Genomic DNA, 23,185 nt, shown 5'->3' with positions numbered 1-23,185 from the left:
GTCTCTGTTGATACATGTGCGCGAGACGGCTATTTACCACTCTCTAATCTCACCACCAGGTCCAATGAATCCAGGACTGACCCAAGCCTTAGAATCCTTGGACAGCTCGCGAACTTGGTCCTCGTCAATCTCGATACCCAGACCGGGTCCCGTGAGAATATCGATGTATCCATCCGTCACCTTCCAAACCTCGGGGTTCTTGGTGTAACTCGTCAAGTCCTGCCCCGTGCTGTTGTAGTGGATACCCAAACTCATCTCCTGGATCACGAAGTTCGGCGAGGTAAGGTCGACCTGGACGTTGGCGGCAAGGGCAATGGGTCCCAAGGGGCAATGCGGCGCCAGTGCAACGTCGTAAGCCTCAGCCATGGCCGCAATACGGCGCATCTCCGAGATACCACCCACATGGGAGATATCGGGTTGCAGAATATCAACGCAGCCCGCCTCTAGGAACGGCTTCACGTCCCAGCGGCTGTGGAGACGTTCTCCGAGGGCGATCGGGATAGATGTGAGGCCGCTAATCTCCTTGATGCCGCCCAGGTGCTCTGAAAGAAGGGGCTCTTCGATAAACAGGGGGCGATGCGGTTCGAGAGCCTTCGCGAGTTGCTTGGCCATGGGCTTGTGCACGCGGCCGTGGAAGTCGACGCCGGCGTCCATGCCGAGGGCTTTGACGGCCTTGACGCGCTCGACGGCAGCGTCGAGGGCGTCTGGGGAATCGAGCCAGCCGAGGTCTTCGGTGCCATTCATCTTAACTGCCTTGAAGCCTTGATCCTTTCTTGCCTGGCTGCATCATGTGTCAGTCTTTGATATGACATCATAAGGAAAAGGGGCTCGCTGACGCTTGAGCTCCGACATCATTGGGCCTGTCACCGCCGATCCAGGCATACACCTTGAGCTTGTCTCTAACCTTTCCTCCGAGCAATTGCCAAATGGGCAGGCCGAGCTTCCTTGCTAGAACATCGTCAGTGGCAGGAATCACATGTCGGTGCTTCCTTCGCGTGCTTACCCTTCAGATCCCACAAGGCAATATCGATGCCTGCCAAAGCACTCATAAACACAGGACCACCGCGGTAGAAGGTTGTCCTCCATGACATCTGCCAGATGTGCTCGATATCACTAGCCGCCGTCAGCATCAGGGGCCTTAGCCTCTCTCGAAACGGTAACTCACTCTGCCTCCATGCCGGAGTATCTCTCGAACCAGGCGTCGAGACATCCCTCGACAGCCTGGGTATGGCCTTCCAGCGACGCCTCACCCCATCCGACATTACCCGCCTCGTCCGTGATCTTCACGAATAGCCACCTAGGCGGCACCCGGAAGTACTCCATCTTTGCGATTTTACCCATGGTGAGCTTAGGTGGGGGTGGTGATGTGACGTAAATGAGGGGTCGAGCTAGGTCGTTGGAGAGAAAACAATACGGAACAAGTGCTTCTCAAGGATGATGAGTTGACAAGAGACAGCTCACAGAGTATTTGAGGCAATCGTGAACTGCAATTACCAGGAAGAGGCGGAGCTGTGACGGAGTTGACGGAGGTCGACGGAGTAGAATGCGACCATCGGAACAAAGTCCGGAAGCTCACCGAGCCGTCTCCTCACTCCCGTCCGACTCCGCAGCCATCTCCATCGGATGGCCACGGGCTTTACCCGGCCGCCAACGGCAAGTGGAGGCGCTTGCAGGGCAGTGCGGGGTTCGGTATCCCCTCACCCGAATCATGGAGGGGGGGTGCTGGATCCATGCGGAGGTCTCGGTGTGCTCTTTTCCGTCCGGTGAGGAAAAGGAGGTGCGGAAAAGGCTCACCGAGTTTGGGGGGGTCTCATTGGTGGTTCATTCTATTTCCATCTATTCGCGTTTGTATCTAGTTCTTGAGAATGTCTATGCTTGGCCGGCTCTGATCTTCTTCTGCTGTGCCACCCAGGTCTCCACCGCCTTCTTCAGCGTCTCCGGATCCGACTCGCCGAAGATGTCTTGTCCGAGGCGAGCTGGGAAGTTGTAGCGGTGTTTCCTGTCGAGGGAGTTGATCTTCTCGAAGATCTCCTTGGGAAGCTCAAGTACTGTTGCGCAAGTCAGTGACTACTCACATCAGATCAGATAGACCGTGTGTGGTGAAATCTTACCTTCAGCGTTCTTCTCGATTCTTGAGGGAGTAACAGACTTGGGAAGCACGACGGTTCCTCTTTGGACGGCCCAGCTGATGAGGACCTGAGCGGGCTCCTTGCCCAGAGACTTTGCAATCTCGATGATGGTGGAGTCGTCGACGGCGCTGCTGAATGTTAGCACGTGAATCATTACTCCAAAAGCCGTGCCACTCACCGAGGGAGGTTGTAGATGTTGTTGGCGAGGGGGCTGTACGCGGTGACCACAATACCCTGCATTTACCCCAGATTAGCGAACTCCGCACGATGCAACCACGGACATTTTTCCATCGGAAAGGGAGGAGGGGAGGGGAGGGGAGGGCACAAGTACTCACGTTCTCCTTGGACCAGGCCAGCAGGTCGGGCTGCTGCAGGTACGGGTGCGCCTCGATCTGGTTGACCGCCGGCTTGATCTCGGCCGTCTTCCACAGCTCCTCGATCTTCTCACGGGTGAAGTTGGAGACGCCGATGGACCTGATCTTGCCCTTCTTCACGAGGGCCTCCATGGCCTTCCACGTCTCGGAGACGGGCACGTCGATGACGTGGACGGCCTCCGTGACGGGATGCAGGGGGAAGCGGTTGGTGTCGTTCTCCTTCCTGAAGGACACGGGCCAGTGAATCTAATGCACGACATTTCTGCGTCAGGCGGGCCGTTGAAGAAGATGTGTGGGGTTGAGAGGGAGGACGGCGAGGGTTTCTTACCAGGTACAGGTCGACGTAGTCGGTCTGCAGGTCGGCGAGGGTGATGTCTAGCGCGGTCTCGACGTCCTCGGCCTTGTGGTGGGTGTTCCAGAGCTTGCTGGTGACCTGGACAAGGATCAGTTATCGAAGGCATGTTGAAGCTCTTTGTTGACTCACGAAGATGTCTTTCCTAGGGACACCGGAGGCCTTGAGGCCCTCGCCGACCTCCTTCTCGTTGTCGTAGACAGCGGCGGCATCGATGTGACGGTAGCCGTTCTTGAGAGCGTGCTCGACAGCATTCTTGACCTCATTGGGCTTGGATTGCTAAACATCGGGACAGTTAGGTGTGAACGGAATGAGAATTTACTGATCCTGTCTTACCCAGGTGCCCAGGCCAACTGCGGGCATCTCATGTCCCGAGAGGAGCTTGAAAGACGTGGGCAGACCCATTTTCGCTGATTCAATCGAGGGTATCTCAACAGTTTCGTCTACGGATGTGTGTTCTTGCAGTGATTGTTGTTGAAAATGTCGGTTATCCGCGATCAATGTGTCATATGTCACACTCAGAAAATCATGAACACTATTTTCACGGGCGTCTTATATCCCCGACTTGAGGCTGTCGTCACTCGCCCATCTCCTGCAATGTTTCCGCATCAACGGGACGAACAGCGATCCGTGTACGGAGAAGGCATTAGGTAACCTTCTTTTCCGGCCGCTGCAGAGGCAAAGGGGCTGCCGCGCATGTAGCCGACGATGTCCGAATGCCGGTGGCATCGGACTGTTCCCCGCGCGAGTGCCCCCTTTTTCACCACCAACCCCCCACCCCCGCGTCATCACACCCCGAGAAACGCCATCCTGGTGGACCGGAGCGCAAGTGGCCTTCGCGGAATTGCCGAGACCACCGAGACCGGGGGACGCTGACACGTTTCTCGCGGCTCATGTAAAATTGAGGGGTGTTGTCGACAATTTCCATCACTTTCGGTTGAGAGATACTGAAACTGTTTGCAGCAACTCGTGATACCCTTTTCTGTTGCGATTGTGACGGAACGAGCTCTTCTTGTTGCTTTTCCAGCTAATTCATACACAACTTCACAATGGCCGACGTCAGAGTACCCCCCACGGGCGTGTTCGTCCCTGTCCCGACCTTCTTCCACCCCGCATCTGCCTCCGCCGGTTCCCTCCAGCCCAAGGTCGACGTCGAGACGCAGGTCAAGCACAGCGTCTACCTCGCGAAGAATGGCATTCGCGGCCTCGTCCTCCTCGGCTCAACCGGTGAGGCCATCCACCTGAACAAGGCCGAGCGCATCGAGCTCGTCGCCGGCGTCAAGAAGGGTCTCGAGGAGGCCGGCTTCCCCGATTACCCCATCATGGCCGGTGTCCTCACGAACGGCATCGACGAGACGCTCGAGTGGCTCGAGGACTACGCCAAGGCCGGCGCTCAGTGGGGTCTGGTTCTGGTGCCGGGTTACTTCGGCACGGCGGCGAACCAGGAGAACATCAAGGAGTGGTACACTCTGATCGCCGACAAGAGCCCTCTGCCCATCCTCGTGTGAGTGCGCCGAAGTTGAAATGAGAGTGTGGAGATGAGAAAGGCTGACGAGTTCTAGTTACAACTACCCCGGCGTAACAAACAACGTCCTCGTCGAGCCCGATACATACAAGGACCTCGCCCAGCACCCCAAGATTGTTGGTTGCAAGATGTAAGTCCCGAGAGGCGCGATTGAGTGATTCGCAGACTAATCAAAACAGGTCCCACGGCAACGTCTCCCTCCACCTCCAAGTATCCTCCGACCCGCGCATCGACCACTCCAAGTTCCGCGTCTACAGCGGCTTCGGTCAACAGCTCGCTCCCATCGTCCTCTTCGGCGCCGCGGGCGTCATCGACGGTCTCGCCGCCTTCTACCCCAAGACGGTATCAAGCCTCTTCGCGCTCTCCGAGAAGCGCCCCGTCGAGCAGGGCACCCTCGACGAGGTCCAGCGCCTGCAATACGCCGTTTCCCGCGCCGAGGACTTCATCGGCAAGACTGGTATTATTGGTATTCGCGAGGGTATTATCCAGAAGGCCGGCTTTGGCGCTCTCGAGGGAGGCCGTCTGCCGCTTAAGGGCCGTCTTCCCGAGGCGACGTGGAAGTCCCTCGACGCGCTTCTGTTGTCTGATATTGACAAGATTGAGAAGTCGCTGTAGTTGCAAACAAAAAGCTAGCTAGATGACGCGTTGCTTATGAATACATGATTACCCGTATTTTGATTGATAGAAATGCGACGTGACGTGGCGATGGTGTCTGCTCGCTTGTCCGATCAACATCAGTGCTGTAAGAAAGGACGTGCGAATTCATCGTATTGTTCAGGGGGTCATAGTGTTTACTAACTCACCTCAGTGTTACTCTTACTGCCAACATTATCTTTTCACGAAGGAAATTGTCATCTCTGCTGACAGCATTGGGTCTTTTCGATCTACTATATTGCTAAAACTTCCGAGCTCTACGCCTACGAACCGGACAATACACCCAACTCTCATTGAAAAGTTGGGTTTTCATGGCAGCTGGCTTCTTTTCAGGTTGAATTGGAAGTGTAGCAGGCGAGACATGACACAAGGCGGGGTCCGTCAGATTAATCTGGACGCCATAGCTTTTGCGGACTTACATGTGGACTTCAAACTCATATGAGAGAGAATAATGAGTAAGGAAGATTCCACGAAAACAAAATGAACTTCCTATTATGTCCAGGTAATCATTATCAGACAGAAATTCAGTCAAATCACCTCGTCAGCTCTGTTGCGCAATTCTGAAGCCAACTGAGCTTCTGCTCAGGTATCCGTCACCTACAACGAAATCTAACCAACACGGATTTAAATCGGGCATACCAGCTGCTGCGAAGCCGGTGCATGTCTCCCCGATAGCGGTTTTCAGCGCCCCCTCGCAATCATTCAACTATTTTGCGCCTCATATTTGGAGCAGCATAAACTCATCATTGTCTTCATCTTTCCTCAGTCAAACTCATCACTTCTGAGCCATGTCTTTATCTAGCATCCCCCCTCGTCCTCCCTTCTCATCTCTGCCTCTGGATCCCAACGGGCCTCCCGGAAATGCTTGGGGTCTCTACGGCAAAGACGACCGGTTGGGGGCGCTGAACCTCCTCACCCCCGCCGTCGTCGCCGCCGCCGCAGCATCAGAGATCCGGACCGGCGACCGGGTCTCACTGGACTGGTCACTCACGAACCCTTCACAGCCCAGTTTCGATCGGGCGCCGTTTGAATCAAAGCTCGTCAATCGTGCGCATCCGAATGGTGAGAAGAGGACCGTGAACGATGATATCCTGCACTTCAATACGCAGTGCAGTAGTCAATGGGACGGATTCAGACACTACGGTAAGGGATCTCATATGTCGGTATCAGCGACGGACTAAACGAATGACACGAAATGTGAAGGGTACCAAAAAGCCAAGAGATACTACAACAACACGACTCAAGAAGATTTAGAAAACCCCGAGAGCATAGGCATTGACGGTAAGCTGGCCTGTTCGCATCTGAGCTCGAGTACCTGACCATGTAACCGTATCGCATCGCAGCCTGGGTTGAGAAAGGCGGCATCGTTGGCCGCGGCGTTCTTCTGGACTACGCCAGCTTCTGCGCCCGACACTCGTTACCTCTGGACGCTTTCACGAGCAGCGACATATCCCTGGCGCACCTGAAACAGATCGCATCGGAGCAGAACATCGCCTTCCAGCCCGGCGACATCCTCCTCATCCGCTCCGGCTTCACGGCAGGCTACAACGCCAAAGACGACGCGGCCCAGAAAGCCGTCGCCGCGCGACCCAGCCCGGATTTCCTCGGCGTCGAGCCCACCAAAGAGGTGTTGCAGTGGATCTGGGAGACCGGTTTCGCCGCGGTGGCAGGCGATGCGCCGAGCTTCGAGAGAGCACCCATCGCGGGTCCTCATACTGCCGTCGGCGGCGTCTGGAAAGGCGAGGCGTGGGAGGAGGAGATGCAGTCGGGAGGACTCCTGCATCAGTGGCTTCTGGGCGGTTGGGGACTGCCCATCGGTGAGATGTTTGACCTTGAAGCCTTGAGTGCCAAGTGTGAGGAACTGAAGAGATGGACGTTCTTCGTGAGCAGTGTCCCGCTCAAGGTGAGTTGATACCCTTGTTGCAAGGATTAAAGAAGATTATCTGTTGCTGACATTCAGATTCAGGTGCCAGGAGGCGTCGCCAGCCCTCCAAATGCAGTCGCGATCTTTTAATAGCACCATGTTTCCCATAGCATTATCCAATATCTCGTTCCAATACTGCAAATTATCTATCCCAATGTTGAAGACTTGCCTCGAAGATATGCTACGAGGGCAAGATATCCCCAGCGTGCCCTGACCAAGCTCACCGAGGTGTGAGGGAATACATAACCCCGTCTCTCTTCCCCGGACTGTTGTTGGTTCGTGCGGTTGCAGATCCTTGACGATTTGAAATTAAGGTGGCCTGTTGCCGTTGGACTTACTCGTTGCCATAAGCTAAACAATCTTCATCCTTTGCTTCCGTGTTTCTGAGGCTAAAAGTGGACAAGATTCAAGGTCATCTTCATACCTTGCGGTATCATCGCATCCGGACTAACTGAGAATAAGAAGCTCATCTCCGTAATCTCGTGTTCTCTTCACATCACTCCAAACCCCCGGACCTCAACCCTTGGCTTCAAGCTGTCCAGCCTTCTCCATCAACAATACAACATTCTTCACAGCAAGACATGAGCAAGTCTAGATCATTCGACTCGGGCACCCGGGGCATCTCCCCGCAGGACCATGTCCACAAGGATGACCGCCCAAGACCGGGGAGACTAGGAGATGGGGGCAACCAGGTACCCCGCATTGTCTCCCCATTCCCAAAAGGATTAAGAATAAGGTGACATTTCCGTCCTCCACCGTCCGCCCTGGGTCCCTCTCTTCCACTTCCACCCTTTTCCCACTCCTCACTCGAGGCCATGTTTCCGTGTGTCCAGCTCCAGCAGCAGGATCAGGGGAGTCTGCCGCGCCAAATTGCTCGCTGTTGTGCTGGGGACCGGCTCTGCACTACCGCCTCCGCCGCCGCCGCTTCCGCCTCCAGTCTCTGATGACTGACGGAGAACCGGTAATGGACCTAGACTCTGACGAAGGAGGACTCGATTCCGGTGTCGGCATCGGCATCGGGCCCAACGGCACCAACAACGGCAATGCCAACGCCAATGGGGCGGCTCATGACGGGAACCGCCGCCATTCCCACTCACACCATCAACATGGCCTGGATAACCATGGCCACAACCAGAGACACAACAGCACTAGCTCTATCATCAGCGGCAATGGAAACATCACCGGCAACGGGACAACAGCCGTCAACGGCAACTCGACCAAGCAGAACATCAACAACGGCAACCAGCAACTGGCTTCTCCGCCGCTGACCCATCCGTCTGGCACCGAGAGCGGCGGCAGGCGTCGGCGCCACCGCGACAAGGAACGCGTCCGCGTCACCCGAGCCTGCGACAGGTGCAAGAAGCGCAAGATCCGCTGCACGGGAATCCAGCCGTGCGAGTTGTGCATCCGCACCGAGTCCCACTGCACCTACAACGCGTCTTATGCACGCGGTCGCCAGCCGCCCGTGGCCACTCGGGAGGATGTCGCCCGAATGGACCTCGACGGCCTCGACGTCTCCGTGTCTGTGCCGGCCGGAAACTCTGCCCATTCCGCTGGCACTGGCGCTGGCGTTGCCGTCTCTGCCTCGTCTGCTGCGGCTGGCGAAGACGCCCTGATGGCTTCCATCGTCGTCGACGTCTCGGAGCCCGGTATCGATCCTGACCATCACCAAGAGGAACATGAAAGCATCATGAACGGTTCGAACCTGGTCATTGGCAGCGTCGGCCCGGGCACCGCCGAGCCTCCCTCCCGGGCATCTCCTGAGCCTACGCAAACTGACCTCCAGGGCCACTACGTTGGTCCATCGTCCGGTGTTTCGTTCTTGCTGAGAGTTCAGAAGAGGCTGCACCAGGCCGTATCCTTCTCACAAGCGTCTTCGATATTCACTTTTGGCGATGCACCCCTTCCGGACTTTGACCCTAGCGGCGCGTTCTGCGTCCTCTTATCCAAGGATGAGGCCACGACGCTTCTCAAGAGATACTTTGACTTTGCCGTGCCAACCCACCGCTTCTTACATCGGCCCACCGTCGAAGGTTGGCTCGAAGACTTCTATGCCACCAACGGTGCGATGAAGAACCAGGAAGACGCACCGGCGCGCAGAGCACTCCTATTTATGGTGTTTGCTCAGGCCCAGGAGTACATGGTCACCACTCACTCGCGTGAAAACGCCGAAGTCAGGTAAGTTCATGTCTACTTTGCTCGACCACCCCCCTGTCCCCGGAGAATATCCGCAACGTCTCATCGCACTCGTCGACTTACACGCAATCCAGCGCACGATACTTCTTGGCTGCAGATCACCAGCTCTCCAAAGAGAGAGGCGCCGTACGCCTGACCAGCGTACAGGCTCGCTTATGCCAGTGCTTCTGGCTGCTATCACAGTCTCGCATCAATCACTGCTGGAGTCTATTTGGCACGGCAGGGCACCTCGCCCTCGCCATCGGCCTGAACCGAAATCGGCATGCAGACCCGGCAGGGGGTTATACCAATTACATTGAGCTTGAGTGTCGGCGGCGTACCTTCTGGTGTGCGTACAGTCTAGATAATTATCTCAGCGCGGCACTGGGTCGGCCTCGGACGTTCCATGATGAAGACATCGACCAGGAGCTTCCGTCTTGCTCAGAGGACGGCGACTTGCATGCGGATCATATCACACCCCGCATGGGTCGCGGTCAGTCACTCATGCTGGCGCCCGTGGCCCATGTGAAGTAAGTGGATCTCATCTCACCGGTATCGCGTCGGATACTAACTTGTGTGTAAGACTCTCACGGATAGTGAGCATGATCTTACGAGATCTCTACTCAATACGTCCCTCATCATTTTCAAATCGCTGTGCGCTAGCTGCCAAGTACTCGCAAAACCTGAAGCATTGGAGGGCCGAGCTCTCACAATTCCTAGACGATGGCATCAACATGGCCCTCCTCATCCCGATATTCCAACGCCAACGAAATGTCTTGAACTTGGCGTACTGGCATGCTATGATATTAACACATCGTCCCTTCCTGCTTAGCAACTTTGCAAGACTGCAGCGGAATGGGAAGAGCCGCCGCCATACTTCGAATCACAAGGACCAAGCCGATGACAGTGTGAAAGCCTGTCTGGATGCTGCCATGCATGTGGTTGATACTGTCAACGACCTTATCCAGGCCGGCCAGCTGTTCCGCGCATTTTGGGTAATATCTCAACAACACACGACCACAATCTACATTAACTGACGGTAAAACTTAGTTCACTTCATATTTCGCCTTCTCCGCCGTCGTGGTATTATATGTGTACACTATTCAACAAAGAACGGCACCAGCAGAAACATGGCAGTCTTACTTCAACGCCGCATTCCGTTGCCAGAAGCAGCTCGCCACTCTGGCAGATAACGAGTCACAGTTAGCTGCGCGGTACTGTCTCGTATTGGAAGAGCTTCGAATCGAGGCCTTGAGACAGACGGAACGGCTTCAAAGCCCTCCCATCTTGAATCAGAATGGCGGCTCTATCGCTCGCGCGACTGTGACTGAGGAGGTACAGAATCAGCATGAGCAACACCCTCTGGCTGGGCTCAACTTCCCAGACGTCACCCACGCGGACGACTTCGTCGGCTTCGACATGGATGCGAGTCCGAGCAGTTCTCTGGCAGACATGACGAGCTGGGGTCAATTTGATTCCATGGTAAGTTCAGATTACCTGCTGATGAGACCATCCACTGACATTTCCTTCATAGGTCACCTCCGGCTTTGGTGGATTGGAAGCTTTACTCAATGACGACTCTTTACGATTTTGATGAAGATTCTTTGTGGATATTGAGATCGGTGGTTACATTTAAGGCATCATTGGCGAGGTTGACATCTTGCTCTCAGTTGAGAGGAGGACACATCAAGGCGCAAGGGCACCCGTCAATTTATACATCAGAGAACTTCACTTTGGCCGGCTCTGCTAGCTCAAAAGTCGTCAGTCACAACATGTTACAGTCATCATGTGCATTATTTTCTGTCTCAAATACCCAGAAACCCTATTTTCAGACATATACTCTTTGATCTGATCAAGACGTGGCCGCCTCGAGACCCTCAAGAATAGCCAGCACGCCCTCAGCACCGGGATCCGGCACCTTGCCCCACGCCGACTCCTCCACGTAGACGGCTCTGCCGAGAGACGCCGCCATTCCCTTGGTCGCCTCGACGCCCTTCCTAGCCTCCGCAACGGCATCCTTGACGCTGCCAGTCTTCTCAAGCGTCTTGACAAACGGCTCCAGAGCATCCAACAGCGTCCTGTCTCCCTGTCTGGCCGGGGTCGCCTGCTGAAGCTTCTCCAGGGCTCCCACGGCCACCTTGGTCCACGCCTTCAGATCAAGAACGCCGGCGCTGGCCTTGCGCAGCTCGGACGACAACGCGGCAAAGAAGATGCTGTAGATGGCACCCGAGGTGCCGTCCATGTTATCCTCGATGACGTTGGTGAGGTCGATGGCGGTGCGGACGGCGTCGTCGCTGACGGAGGAGGACTCGGCGTACTTTGAGACGGCCTTGGCTCCTCTCAGCAGCGTGACGCCGCAGTCTCCGTCGCCGACCTTGGTGTCGTGGTCGGTGATTTGGGGTTCTGCGTCTGCGATTCTCTTGTGCGCCTCGGCGACGACCTTCTTGAAGGTTTCTACGTTGACTACATGATGTTGTCAATGAATGGACTGTGCATGTGTCCGTTGTTTACTCACGTTGAACGCCGCTCTTCGAGCCGTCGGAGCCATGGCTAGTCTCCCCGCTCTCGACGATGCGCTGCTTCGCGTCGCTACCGGTCTCGTTGCGCGGCGTGTAGGCCCAGCCAAGGGCATCGGTGCTCGCGTCAACGTACTTCAAGATCTCGGGAGTGGCCTTCAGCAGGGTGATGCTGAAACCTGGTCCGTTCAAACTCGTCATGTATGTTCCCGAGATGACACGAGCCAACTTGAGTCCACGTCCGCCTGTACATAGTCAGTTTCTGCAACCTTTGGGGTGGCCTTGAGTTACTTACCCAGAGCATTGACGACCTTGGCCGTAATACCGCTGAACTCCAAAGGCGAGACACCGCCCAAGTTGTTCACCAACAAAACAACGTCCTTCGCATCAGAGAAGTCGACATACGCTCTGTCAGCGTCCTTAGTATCCAAAAGCTGCGTCAACATCTGCTCGATGAGCTTCGGCAGCTCCGGGCGGGGCTTGAGAACTTGGCATCCGGGCTCGTTGTGAATACCCATGCCCAGCTCAACCTGGTCCCCGGCCGATGGCGCAGCGGCCTCACGACCGGGAATGTGGACATGCTCCAGCGACGCACCCACCGTAACGAGGTTGTCGCCGACCGTCTTGCCCAGCTTCAGCACATCCGCCAGCGACGCGCCCGTCTCCTTGTACGCGCCGAGAATCTTGTGGACGAGGACGGTACCGGCCAGGCCGCGGCGGCCGACCTTGCCGCTCTTCTTGCGGCCCACGGAGACGTCGTCGCCGACGACGATGACCTCGACGGGGATGCCCAGGCTGGCCTTGGCCTTCTCGGCGGCCAGGTGGAAGTGGAAGACGTCGCCGGTGTAGTTCTTCACCACGAGCAGGACGCCCGCGGGGGATGCCACGCGGCTGATTCCGGAGACGATCTGTGCGACGCTCGGGGAAGCGAAGATGGAGCCCGAGACGGCGGCTGTGAGCATACTGTCGCCGACGAAGCCGGCGTGCGCGGGTTCATGGCCGGCACCGCCTCCTGAGAGGATGGAGACCTTCTTGGAGTCGTTGTTTGTGAGCCAGATTACTGTTTTACAGGGTGGTCAGTTTGTAGTCTTGGATATCGTAAGATGAATCACTCACCTTTCTTAGACTTGTCGAACGACAGGCCCGAGTGTGTAAGAGCCAAGCTCTCAAGGGCATCGAGAACGAGGTTCTCGGCTTCGTCGTAAAAGTGCTGCGACATGATTTCAACCGTAGACTTCTGCTCAAATTCCAAAGTAACAGAGTAAGAATATTCAGAACAATGCGATTGTGTGTTATTCACGCGCGCGAGTGGCCTGGAGCTCACTCATAATAAGAAATCACCCCCTCAATAACAACCCCGCAACATTCCCCTCCATCACACACCATCGTCTCACTCCCCGCTCGTCCCCGCGTGTTCTGACCCCCACCAATCCTCAGAATCCCCCACGGTCCACAGTCTTCAGTAAGAATAGAAATCTGTACGGATAGGTACGGGTACTTCTCCTGGCCCCCGATCGATTCGGAGGTGGCCTTCATCCCGCCGGGACGGACAAGGTCTCACCGGAGCTGGTCCGTGCATTTCGGCCGACCGAGGAGGCGGTGGTGCTTTTCCGTGTAGCTGGGCCCGGTGTGCTTTTCCGTCGGTTGTCTCGGCACAGACCCGTGACCTTGGGAACGGACAAAGCGGTCTTGACATTGCCACCAAGGGGAGGGGTTGGCTGTTTGGTGCTTGCTGTACGGCTGCAAAGCATGGCGAACAGGAGGGACGGAAGAGTGTTGGAGAACCAGACGAACATGGACATGGGGGGTGGCTGGATTGGAGATGATTAAGGATATTAGGCTTTCGAATTCTCCAGATTATCTTCAAGTCACTGCAAGTTGTGGATGAGTCGGTCGAGTACTTAGACAGCCGGACGTTAAAGACCTTAGACTTGGCAATTCTCTCTTCGGTTCTGCTATCAACTCGGCCTCATTGAATTTACATCCATTTTCTCGGCGTTAACTTCTTCTTCACGCCGTCGCAAACATGGCTATCCACACGGAGGGTCTGGCGCCGAGGTCGCTACTCACCTCTGAGAAGCCGACCGTCGAGATCGTCGAGACCGTCAAGCCCATTGAGCCAAAGACCGTAACAGACCTCCTCTTGAGACGGGTGGAGGAGGCACCGGATGTCGATGTCATCGCATACCCAGCAACCGCGCGCGGCAGAGACGACTATGTCAACTACACAGCAAAGGACCTTGACCGCTTCGCTGATGAAGCGGCACGCAAGTACGCGCAGGCCGGACTCCTCCCACAGGTATGTTCTCACTCATTGATTCACTCACTCGTCCACTGCATGAGACTCCATAATCTCAAGACACTCGCTCACAACAAACAGAACCCCGGCTCGAGTCAAGCGGAAGTAGTTGCGCTTCTGGCGAACTCCGACATCAACTATGTCGTCGCCATGTTCGCATTGTCGAGGATGGGCTTCGCTGTGCTCTATCTCTCGACCCGCCTCTCCCCGGAGGCTTACGTCAATCTCCTCAAGAAGACAGGCTGCAACCGCATCGTCATCTCCGATCGCTACAGCAGCATGGCATCCGAGATCAACGAGCTGTCCCCCATCTCCACATTCAACATCCTCGACAAGGTCGACTACGACTTGCCCACGCCGTCGGGTGACCGCTTCCCCATCTTCTCACACCCCGACGCTTCATCACGCATCTCATTTATCGTGCACTCGTCTGGCTCAACTGGGCTACCGAAGCCAATCTTCCAAACTCACGCAGCATGTGTGTCCAACTACTCAAGCGGTATCCCTTACCGCGCGTTCTTGACGCTGCCGCTGTTCCATAACCACGGCATCTCGACTCTCTTCCGCGCCATTATCGCGGGCCACCGGATCGCCATCTACAACGCAAACCTGCCCCTATCCGGAACGACGCTGGTCAAGGCCATGGCCGCGACTGAGCCGGGCAGCTTGCACTGCGTCCCTTACGCGCTCAAGCTGCTCGCGGAAACCGAGGGCGGTATAGAAGCTCTGAAGCGACTCGAGCTTGTGCTGTACGGAGGCAGCAGTTGCCCCGACGACTTGGGTGATCGTCTCGTCGAGGAGGGCGTTTACCTCGTCGGCCACTACGGAGCGACAGAGATGGGCCAGCTCATGACTTCATTCCGTGAGCCCGGCGACAAGTACTGGAACTACATGCGCCCTCTCGCCTCGGCCAAGCCCTGGTTGCGCATGATTCCGATCGCAGGCGACGTCTACGAGTGCGTTGTTCTCGACGGGCTTCCATCAAAGGTCATGTCCAACTCGGACGACCCGGCACCGAACTCCTACCGCACCCGCGACACGTTCGTCCCTCATCCCACCATTCCCGATGCCTGGCGCTACCTGGGCCGACTCGATGACCGTGTTACCCTGGTCAACGGCGAGAAGGTGCTTCCCATCCCTTACGAGAACCACATTCGCGAGCATGAACTCGTGCAAGAAGTCGTCGTCTTCGGCGTCGGCAAGTCCATTCCAGGTCTGATCATCATCCCCAGCGAGAACGCCAAGGATCTCTCCAAGGAGGAGATTCTGAAGACGCTCACTCTCGTCATCGACCAGGCCAACGCGCGAGCTGAGGCTTTCGGTCGCATCTCGCCCGAGATGATCGAGGTCGTCGACGTCGGCACCGAGTATCCTCGCACCGACAAGGGCACCGTCATCCGCGCGGCTTTCTACAAGCAGTTCGCCGACCTCATCGAAGATATCTACCGCCGCTTCGAGGCACCCAAGGACGACGTCGCCGGCGGCGAGCTGGTGACTCTGGACCTGCCCCAGCTGGAAGACCACCTTCTCGACCTCTTCCGCACCAAGCTCGGCTTCGAGTCTCTTCAGAAGGAGACCGACTTCTTCGAGGCCGGCGTTGACAGTTTGCAAGCCAGCACCGCGCGTGGTCACATCCAGCGCGGTGTAAACCTGGGCGGCAAGACTCTCGGACAGAACGTCGTCTTCGAGTTTCCTAACGTCATCTCCCTCGCCAAGCACGTATACTCACTGCGCACCGGCGAGACAGCCGAGGCCGAAGACGAGATCGAGGTCATGAAGAAGCTGATTGCCAAGTACTCCGACTTCAATGAGAGGCAACCCGGTACCATCACCCCCGACGGCGAGACCGTCGTCTTGACTGGCGCGACGGGATCCCTCGGCGCCCATCTCCTGGCTCAAGTCGTCCGTCAACCCTACGTCAAGACCGTCTACTGCCTTGCCCGCGCCTCATCACCAGAGGAAGCCGAGTCCCGCGTCCTCGCCTCTCTGTCCCCCAAGGGCCTCGTCCTCACCGACAGCGAGAAAGCCAAGGTCAAGTACTTCCCCACCAACCTGGGCCAAGCGGACCTCGGTCTCAGCGAGGACGCCGCCGCAGAGCTCCGAAAGTCCCTGACGACAGTCATCCACTCCGCCTGGGCCGTCAACTTCAACCTCGGCGTCGCCAGCTTCGAGGCGCAACACATCCGCGGCGTGCACAACCTGCTCAACTTCTGCCTCGGCACCGAGACGGTCAACCCCGCGCGGTTCTACTTCTGCTCGTCCATCTCCGCCGCCGCCGGCACCCCGATCCCCGCCAGCATCAAGGAGACGTACGTCGAGAACCTCAACCACGCGCAGAACATGGGATACGCCCGCTCCAAGGTCGTCACGGAGCACGTCGTCAAGGCGGCGGCGACGAAGACCGGTATGACGGCCCGCGTGCTGCGCCTGGGACAGATTGTCGGAGACTCCGAGGGCGGCGTCTGGAACCAGACGGAGGCTATTCCTCTGATGATCCGCAGCGCCAAGGTTATCAAGGCGCTGCCTGCTCTCGACGAGGTGAGTGTCTTCCTCATCCACTTTGTCAAATAAACGGTATGCTAACACTCGATACAGACCCCTTCGTGGATGCCCGCCGACAAGATGGCGCTCGGAGTCCTCGAACTCGCCAACCTCACCGGCTCGCGTTGCTCATCATGCGGCGCGCCCCCGGCGTCCCCAGACGACGCCGACCTGGACCTCGTCTACCAGGTGCAGAACCCGAAACTCTTCCACTGGACATTCGACTTCCTCCGCGCCCTCCGCGCCGCCGGCCTGGAGTTCCAGATCGTCTCGCAGCGCGAGTGGGTGCGTCGCCTTCGGGAATCGGATCCCGACCCGGAGAAGAACCCGACCTACAAGCTCCTGCGCTTCTTCGAAGGCAAGTACGACAACGACAACCCCGGCCGTGAGGGCCTCGTGTTCGAGACGAAGAGGACGGGAGAGAGGAGCCCGGCGGTGGGAGAGGGCTGGGACATTGTTGGAAGCGGGCTTGTTGAGAAGATGGTGAGGTGGATGGAGACGCAGTGGTAGATGAAGGCCTAATATGGTCGTGCGGTTCATTAGTGGCGTTTGGCATCGTGTCTTTACGGGTTTTTGCCCTTGGTTTTGTTTACGCTTGGATATCACTCGGTCATGAACAATTTGAAGTTGCAACCTTTACAGCATATTCACCTACATAGATCACTCGCTCAGAGATGACGTAGTATTTCGAATAATTAAATGAAATTGCAAGTGAATATCTGCGATGACGATGATGATGAGGCGAGAGAGGTTGTCCCTGCTAGAGCTGGGGTGATTGAGCGAAGACTGGCCATGAAGACGATGTGGCCCGAAATAGCTTCACTCATTCACGCGTATCCCTCACAGATCAAGCCACTTGAGATCATCGAAAAGCAACTTGAGAACTAGATTCACGAGGGATTGAATTCTTACTGCAGATGTGCCATCATGCACGTCAAGAAGGTTGGGGACTACATGTCCGGAGGAGGCGCCCGGAGGTCCGGCTAGGGCTCAATTCTGGAATGCATTTATGTGAACCGCCAGCATCCAACGATCGAGATTCTGTGCACTTAGCTGCCTGAGATCTCCTCTCTGATCGATTTACTCTTCGTATCAAAGACTGCAAGCATGCATCTTCTCACATTTGGCCTAATTTCCTTCGCGCTTTCTGGAGCGGCGGCGTTGACATCTCTACCCCTCAACATCACCGCCCTCACCACCCGCGATGGCTACTCCGTCATCGAGTGCTGGCAACTATCCTCCATCCCAGTCGAAGCGCGGGCAGCCCTGAATTACGAAGTCGGCGGCGACATGACGCGCGCAGAATGGTCCATAATCCGACCCAGGACAACGGTTGGTGAGGCCTGGGCGCCGGCAGTGCAGTGAGTTGAACGTTCTTCATGCGTCGTCGAGGGGATTCCCTGGTGGCCCCCCTTGCCCCAAGCTTTCGTCCGTTGACGTCAGGCTTGACGTGAATAACTCGCATCGCCTCATTGTGATCTTCGTCATTCTTGTCGAAGTCTCGGTCAATTTTCCGGCCCAGCACCTTGCTGACACTGGGTAGGCTGAGCATCATCCTGAACGGAATGATTCGCATTACATCCCCCGCCCCGAAAAACAACTCACAGGCAATGCCTCTACCGGGGTCAGATGGCCCTCAACCGCCGGAGACAACGGTGGCATACATCCAGCCCGGGACGGTGTCCTCGTCGATGCTGATCGCGGCGGACATGAAGAACACGAGCGTGCACGCGGGCCACTTCACCGAATTCCCGGGCGACGAGCCGACCGTGCTGGTACAGATCCCGTGGGCCGGGAACACGGCGCCGGAGCACACCGTCCTGGGCGACGGGCCGTGTGAGAGAGGGACGTGGACGTTCTGACGACATTTCACGAGGCGGCACTCGTCGGAAATCATGTGAAGCTTTACGACAATGACAACGTCTAGCGTACGCCAGCCACCATGGAAACCCGGTTTTCCGGTCCTTCGGGCCAAAGGGAGGAAGCCTGGCGTTACGAGCTAAGATGTGTCGGACTGACAGACTAAAGGCTCGATAGCACGGCTTTTCCCAAGGCCAAAGGATCGCAGGAGCCGACGACTCTAAAGAATCCGAGGCTGGGGATGGCCCCTGGAAAAACGTGGAAGGCGGAGCAACAGCATTAAAACGTAATGGCGCAGAGTGTAAATCATGGCGCCAAAGGGACGGGAGGCGGCTCGGATGAGGCGAGAAGGTTTGCGGGTTTGTGCTTTGTGCGGTTCGCATGGAGATAATAGCTTGGCGTTTTAATGGATGAGCGGGAATGAAGAGGATGAAAGTGCGTAAGTGCTTCAGTAGGCAGCGAAGATCAAGATTTCATCTGTTGTTTTCTGTACTCTTCATCCGGATGACGGCGCACGACGCGACCAATGCCTCTGTCATGCCATGCGCGTCTTTCGTCTGGCGCGAAGATCGGTGCTTGTCTGACGCAGACAACTAACTGATGGTGTAAGTCTTTTGGTCCTCGACGTTCTTTTGCCGGGACATCCGCTGTTACTACGCATCTTGACGCCGCGTACGATGTAGTCCACGTAAGGCGACGACGATGAGACTGAGAAAGTCAGGCCATCTCGTGGTTCGAGTGCGTATTCCCTTCGTCGGTGACCTTTGGCAATGGCCGGACGAGCGCCGAACATAGGAGGGAGCCTGATGAGACGCGACCGTGGCGGGTGACTTCACGAAGACTTCTATTGTTCTGCAGCTGTGAAAAGGTAACGAGTCACAAGCGGGCTGTGAGACACCGCGCTCGCCGAGGTTCTGGTCGGTGGTCGCTTTCTTGTGTGCGATGTCTTCCACTACGCAGTGTGACGGAACTGACGGCTAGGCCCAGACGTGCTCGGGACAAGCCCCGACTTCACATCCATTCTCATTTCTCACAGGACGTTCAAGTCCCGAAGTGCAGACGAAAAGCCGAATGCAAGGTCCAGAACCTCGGGATGCGACACTACGTCTCTCGCCCAAGATGTCTCGTGGTTTGATGATGCGGCGTAACGGCCGGCTGGTGGTCAGCAAAAGAAGTTCCGGGAGGGAGGGCGATCTCGGCAGTAGCCCTAAAGAAAGAATTCAATTCACGATCCCACGATTTGCGATTTGCTTCCCGCCCCCGGCCGGCCGGCCGCCTGCCTGTGCGCTGGTGGTGCCTTTGCTTCTCCCTTGTCTCTCGCCCACACCAACAATCCCACGGGTCCTCTGCGGGTGCTACTCCGCATCGGGGAGGATAGGGTTCTGACAGCGATCATCCCGGGAGAGGTGTGCGGCACGCCGAAAGAGGCATGCGGACCGGGAGAGACTCGTCCGGTGCGTGGGAAAGGAAGATCTCAATGCTCGGCGGGGGCCGGAAGCCAGAGTTCTGGACTCGAGGTCGTGACAGTCAGCTGCCTTGCTTGAGGAATGTAGAAAAAGCAAAGACGAGTCGCAAGATGCCGCTGATTGGAGCTTGTGAATGAAAGGAGGAAATGTCCCTACGCAGCCTTGGCAGCTACTGCTACATCATAGCCGTTGTGTCTCAAGACGGCAGGGCCAGGCGGCTGGAGCTATTAGTCAACGGGCCACCAGTTACCAGACACCAGTCAGCGTGACCTCGTGGGCTCGAGGATCACTGCCGATTTGAGGGGAGCCTGCACCGCTCGAAGGACTCTGAGGGGAGGGTGTGGTGTGGAAGGTTCGTAGGTGGCTGAGCATCGTGAGGGTTGTCCTGCGTTCGCGGAGTTCATGAGATGGAGGGTCGGACGAGGGCGATGCTTAGCTTCTCCAGCTGCTGCTAAGTTTGGCATGAGGGAAGAAGTGTAATGGCGCTGACGGGTTCGATTACAGCCTCGAATTAGACTACGGAAAAGAGGCTTATGAGACTGAAAAGGAAGATGCTAAGGTTGGTGTCATGGACAAGGCCTCGTCATTTGGTGGCAATGCGCTGAGTTGTGCCTGGGCCCGTTGCGACACACGTCGCGCGAAAGCGTTCAGTTGACCAAAGCTTTCAAATCATCAGTCACTGATGTGAGCGAGGCGTGTTGGGCCTGAATACCTTCAGACGATGAAGAGCTGCCGCAGCCGACCCCCGGTGATTGGCGCCTCGCTTCCCCGAAAGACATCGGACATACACCCCGTGTCGTCCATCATATGTCAAAGATTCATCGGGCGCGGGTGTCCATCGCAGAGCGGATATGTACGATGACCCCCCAGCCCAAAGCCGGGTCTCGCAGTTGAGTTGACGCGGTAGGCGATGATTGGGCTGGTGGGAGAGTGTGAATCAGGGACGAGACCAATGGATGATCAATTGACTCTGCATGTGGGAAACGTGGAGGTCGTGGTGGTGGGAGCTAATGAAGCTGTGTGTGACGGAAGGCTTGAGTTGCTTGTTGACATGTGAAAAGGAGAGTGAGTGAGTGAGTGAGTGATGTATGACTGTGAGAGGCGAATGAGAAGCGTCTTGTGAATCCTGCAACGGAAATAGCACGAGTGTCACGACCGTCACCAGCATCCAATCAAGCGGCATGGCTTCTTGAGTGACTTGACGTGGTGCCCGTCTAACCGTCCATCAGGTCCCGTTCGGCCGTCAAGACCTTTGACAAACGCCTCTCAAGACAAGACACTTGTGCCGCTGCCTGCGCTGCGGCTTCTCAGATGACTACGAGGAACACGTCCAGTTGCCGTTGCCTATGCCTGTGCCTGCACCAGCTCGGTGTTTGTTATTGTTCAGCAGAGTTGGAGGATCGCATTTGGCTTGTGATACCTGACTTTTTCGCAATGCTACCGCATCGTGACTTGAAGCCTTAAGGCTGCAGACCTGCTGCTCTCACGTTGCCGTTTGTGGAGGGTCGCATAATAACACGCGGTTTATTATTACCCAACCGGCAGAGGGGGATCAACAGCCAACTCACAACGATTTACACACTCGCTGCTTTTCTCGCTCTCGCGCCATATCGAATTCCTTGAATCCCACAGCAACAAATCAAGGCCTTTTCTCGTCGACGTTTACCCGCCCAGACAGATGCTGTGCAGGGACATCCACAGAGGAGAAGCCCGATGATTGACTCGAGTCACACACACCACCACCACCACCACCGCACATCATCCTGTCGTCCTCTCCAAATTCTCTAGCGACATCGGCGGTTGCGCGGGAAAGCTCAGTGAGGGGCCGCCGGACACTTGCAGGGGAGGGCCTGAAGCGCGTCTCGCCTTGACTTTCTGCGATGCTCTTCTTGGCTTTTTGATGCCATCCATCCACACGAGACGAGACGCGGATCCTCAGTTGAGCAAGCAGCACTCAAAGTAACATTCGAGCAGTCGCTTCGAAAAGTTACTCCCTAAGAAAGCTGAAGATTGAGACAAGGCCGGTGGGACGAAACGACGACGAGGAAACGAAGCCCGAGACAGAGGGTACACATAAACAAAACAACAAGAAACAACACTGGCAGCAGTTAGATTCAAGCGTTTCTCGAGTCACAGCTTCTGCTTTAACAAGAGACAAGCCGAGTTCACGCCGACCGAGACAATAACGACGTTGCGAATATATCCCAGGCGCCATCCCGTTTCCCGCCACAGCTAGAGTCATTCAAGCAATTACCGCTGATTTCGAGACGAGTCGCCCCCAATAGTGACGACTTAGCTCTCATCCAAGTCCACGAAAAGCATCGAACAGCGCATCAAAAGGTGGAGATATCATCGGCACGCCAGGCCATCCTCGTCTCTAAGCTTTTTTCCGCCTCGCCATTTCACTTTCACTCACACAGAATTCATCTCATCTCGTCTCATTCATCACTCACTCTCGCTTTTCCCCTCATCAAATCTTTCGTAATCTCCAACTCTGCCCATCTCGCCAATTCCCTCATTCGGCGTCACCGCTCCTCCAACTTTCCAAGTCCCCAAGGTCGTTCCCCCTTGGACCAGGCCCAACAATTTCGGCTGTCGAGCCTATCTCGCAACAACCGAATAACGGCAACTGACGCAATTCATCAAGCATCCATCCGGTCGAGAGAGGGCTCCAGGCACAGGACTCACACCAAGTGATCCACCGCCTCGCATGCACACTACTACGTGCTCACTCACCTCGACCTTACGGATACACACACGCAATAAACACACACAGCGTGCATATAACTCGCATAAGCCAACCTTGTAGCTAGCACGGATATAGCCCGAGTACGTACTGTAACACCACCACGGAACCAGACTGCCCTCAGTCTAGCTGTAGCTGCATGAAAGGGCCGCATTGCAGCTTCGCAACGCAACTTGAGACGACAAGAGGAACCGGTCGAACGAATCCTAAGCGCCTCTCGCCAACAGCGGCGAACAACAACAAGGGGAGGGAAAAGGCCCCCAAAACGTTTGCATTCTGAGTGGACATCAGCCCCTCCGTCGTGCTGTGGTGTGTCTCTTGTGTTTCTCAGTCTCTCCACCACGGCGCATCAAACAGCGACACAACCACGCGGTCTAGACTCCATTTCAACCGCCACGGCTGTGGACTACGAGCTCCGAACAGGCGTCTTGGTGGAAGCTCTGGGCCGTTAGCGTGTAGCAACACGACGATTGCCCATCATCGTCCCAACTTTCGAAACTCTGCGACACGAAAGGCCCTTTTTTTGCCTTTGGTGTTCTTGGCCCGTCAAGCGATCAAGTTCAAGTCAGTGCCTTGCAGGCTTCCCCTCCGTTCGAGGGCGCCGCTTGTCTACTTCCTGTCGTT

At 56.3% G+C, this 23,185-nt stretch overlaps 8 protein-coding genes across 8 annotated transcripts; 5 read left to right on the top strand and 3 right to left on the bottom strand.

Annotated features, from left to right (window-relative positions):
* Positions 1–33: 33 nt before the first annotated feature.
* On the bottom strand, positions 34–1,341 carry CkaCkLH20_02427 (mandelate racemase/muconate lactonizing enzyme domain-containing protein; the record flags this gene model as incomplete). The annotated part of the gene is made up of 4 exons (XM_038885146.1): positions 34–781; positions 837–948; positions 1,004–1,113; positions 1,166–1,341. The coding sequence occupies 4 exons, from the start codon at positions 1,339–1,341 to the stop codon at positions 34–36; spliced, it is 1,146 nt and encodes a 381-aa protein (XP_038749934.1).
* Positions 1,342–1,869: 528 nt separating this feature from the next.
* On the bottom strand, positions 1,870–3,260 carry CkaCkLH20_02426 (uncharacterized protein; the record flags this gene model as incomplete). The annotated part of the gene is made up of 7 exons (XM_038885145.1): positions 1,870–2,048; positions 2,112–2,257; positions 2,308–2,363; positions 2,465–2,749; positions 2,832–2,936; positions 2,988–3,134; positions 3,192–3,260. The coding sequence occupies 7 exons, from the start codon at positions 3,258–3,260 to the stop codon at positions 1,870–1,872; spliced, it is 987 nt and encodes a 328-aa protein (XP_038749933.1).
* Positions 3,261–3,904: 644 nt separating this feature from the next.
* Positions 3,905–4,995, top strand: CkaCkLH20_02425 (dihydrodipicolinate synthetase; the record flags this gene model as incomplete). Its single annotated transcript, XM_038885144.1, has 3 exons — positions 3,905–4,359; positions 4,418–4,510; positions 4,560–4,995. The coding sequence occupies 3 exons, from the start codon at positions 3,905–3,907 to the stop codon at positions 4,993–4,995; spliced, it is 984 nt and encodes a 327-aa protein (XP_038749932.1).
* An 827-nt stretch (positions 4,996–5,822) lies between these two features.
* CkaCkLH20_02424 (uncharacterized protein) lies at positions 5,823–7,048 on the top strand (the record flags this gene model as incomplete). Its single annotated transcript, XM_038885143.1, has 4 exons — positions 5,823–6,177; positions 6,238–6,315; positions 6,378–6,937; positions 7,001–7,048. 4 exons carry the CDS (start codon positions 5,823–5,825, stop codon positions 7,046–7,048), a joined length of 1,041 nt encoding a protein of 346 aa, XP_038749931.1.
* An 874-nt stretch (positions 7,049–7,922) lies between these two features.
* CkaCkLH20_02423 (uncharacterized protein) lies at positions 7,923–10,727 on the top strand (the record flags this gene model as incomplete). The annotated part of the gene is made up of 5 exons (XM_038885142.1): positions 7,923–9,136; positions 9,229–9,663; positions 9,717–10,128; positions 10,184–10,615; positions 10,668–10,727. 5 exons carry the CDS (start codon positions 7,923–7,925, stop codon positions 10,725–10,727), a joined length of 2,553 nt encoding a protein of 850 aa, XP_038749930.1.
* A 258-nt stretch (positions 10,728–10,985) lies between these two features.
* Positions 10,986–12,868, bottom strand: CkaCkLH20_02422 (dihydroxyacetone kinase; the record flags this gene model as incomplete). Its single annotated transcript, XM_038885141.1, has 4 exons — positions 10,986–11,596; positions 11,649–11,894; positions 11,945–12,709; positions 12,766–12,868. 4 exons carry the CDS (start codon positions 12,866–12,868, stop codon positions 10,986–10,988), a joined length of 1,725 nt encoding a protein of 574 aa, XP_038749929.1.
* An 807-nt stretch (positions 12,869–13,675) lies between these two features.
* Positions 13,676–16,999, top strand: CkaCkLH20_02421 (male sterility protein; the record flags this gene model as incomplete). The annotated part of the gene is made up of 3 exons (XM_038885140.1): positions 13,676–13,948; positions 14,030–16,486; positions 16,544–16,999. The coding sequence occupies 3 exons, from the start codon at positions 13,676–13,678 to the stop codon at positions 16,997–16,999; spliced, it is 3,186 nt and encodes a 1,061-aa protein (XP_038749928.1).
* Positions 17,000–17,596: 597 nt separating this feature from the next.
* Positions 17,597–18,351, top strand: CkaCkLH20_02420 (uncharacterized protein; the record flags this gene model as incomplete). Its single annotated transcript, XM_038885139.1, has 2 exons — positions 17,597–17,850; positions 18,033–18,351. The coding sequence occupies 2 exons, from the start codon at positions 17,597–17,599 to the stop codon at positions 18,349–18,351; spliced, it is 573 nt and encodes a 190-aa protein (XP_038749927.1).
* Between the last annotated feature and the right edge of the window lie 4,834 nt (positions 18,352–23,185).

The sequence above is a fragment of the Colletotrichum karsti genome (assembly GCF_011947395.1).
Source record: "Colletotrichum karsti strain CkLH20 chromosome Unknown Scaffold5, whole genome shotgun sequence".
Classification (NCBI taxonomy): domain Eukaryota; kingdom Fungi; phylum Ascomycota; class Sordariomycetes; order Glomerellales; family Glomerellaceae; genus Colletotrichum; species Colletotrichum karsti.
This window is presented reverse-complemented; position numbering and strand designations above follow the sequence as displayed.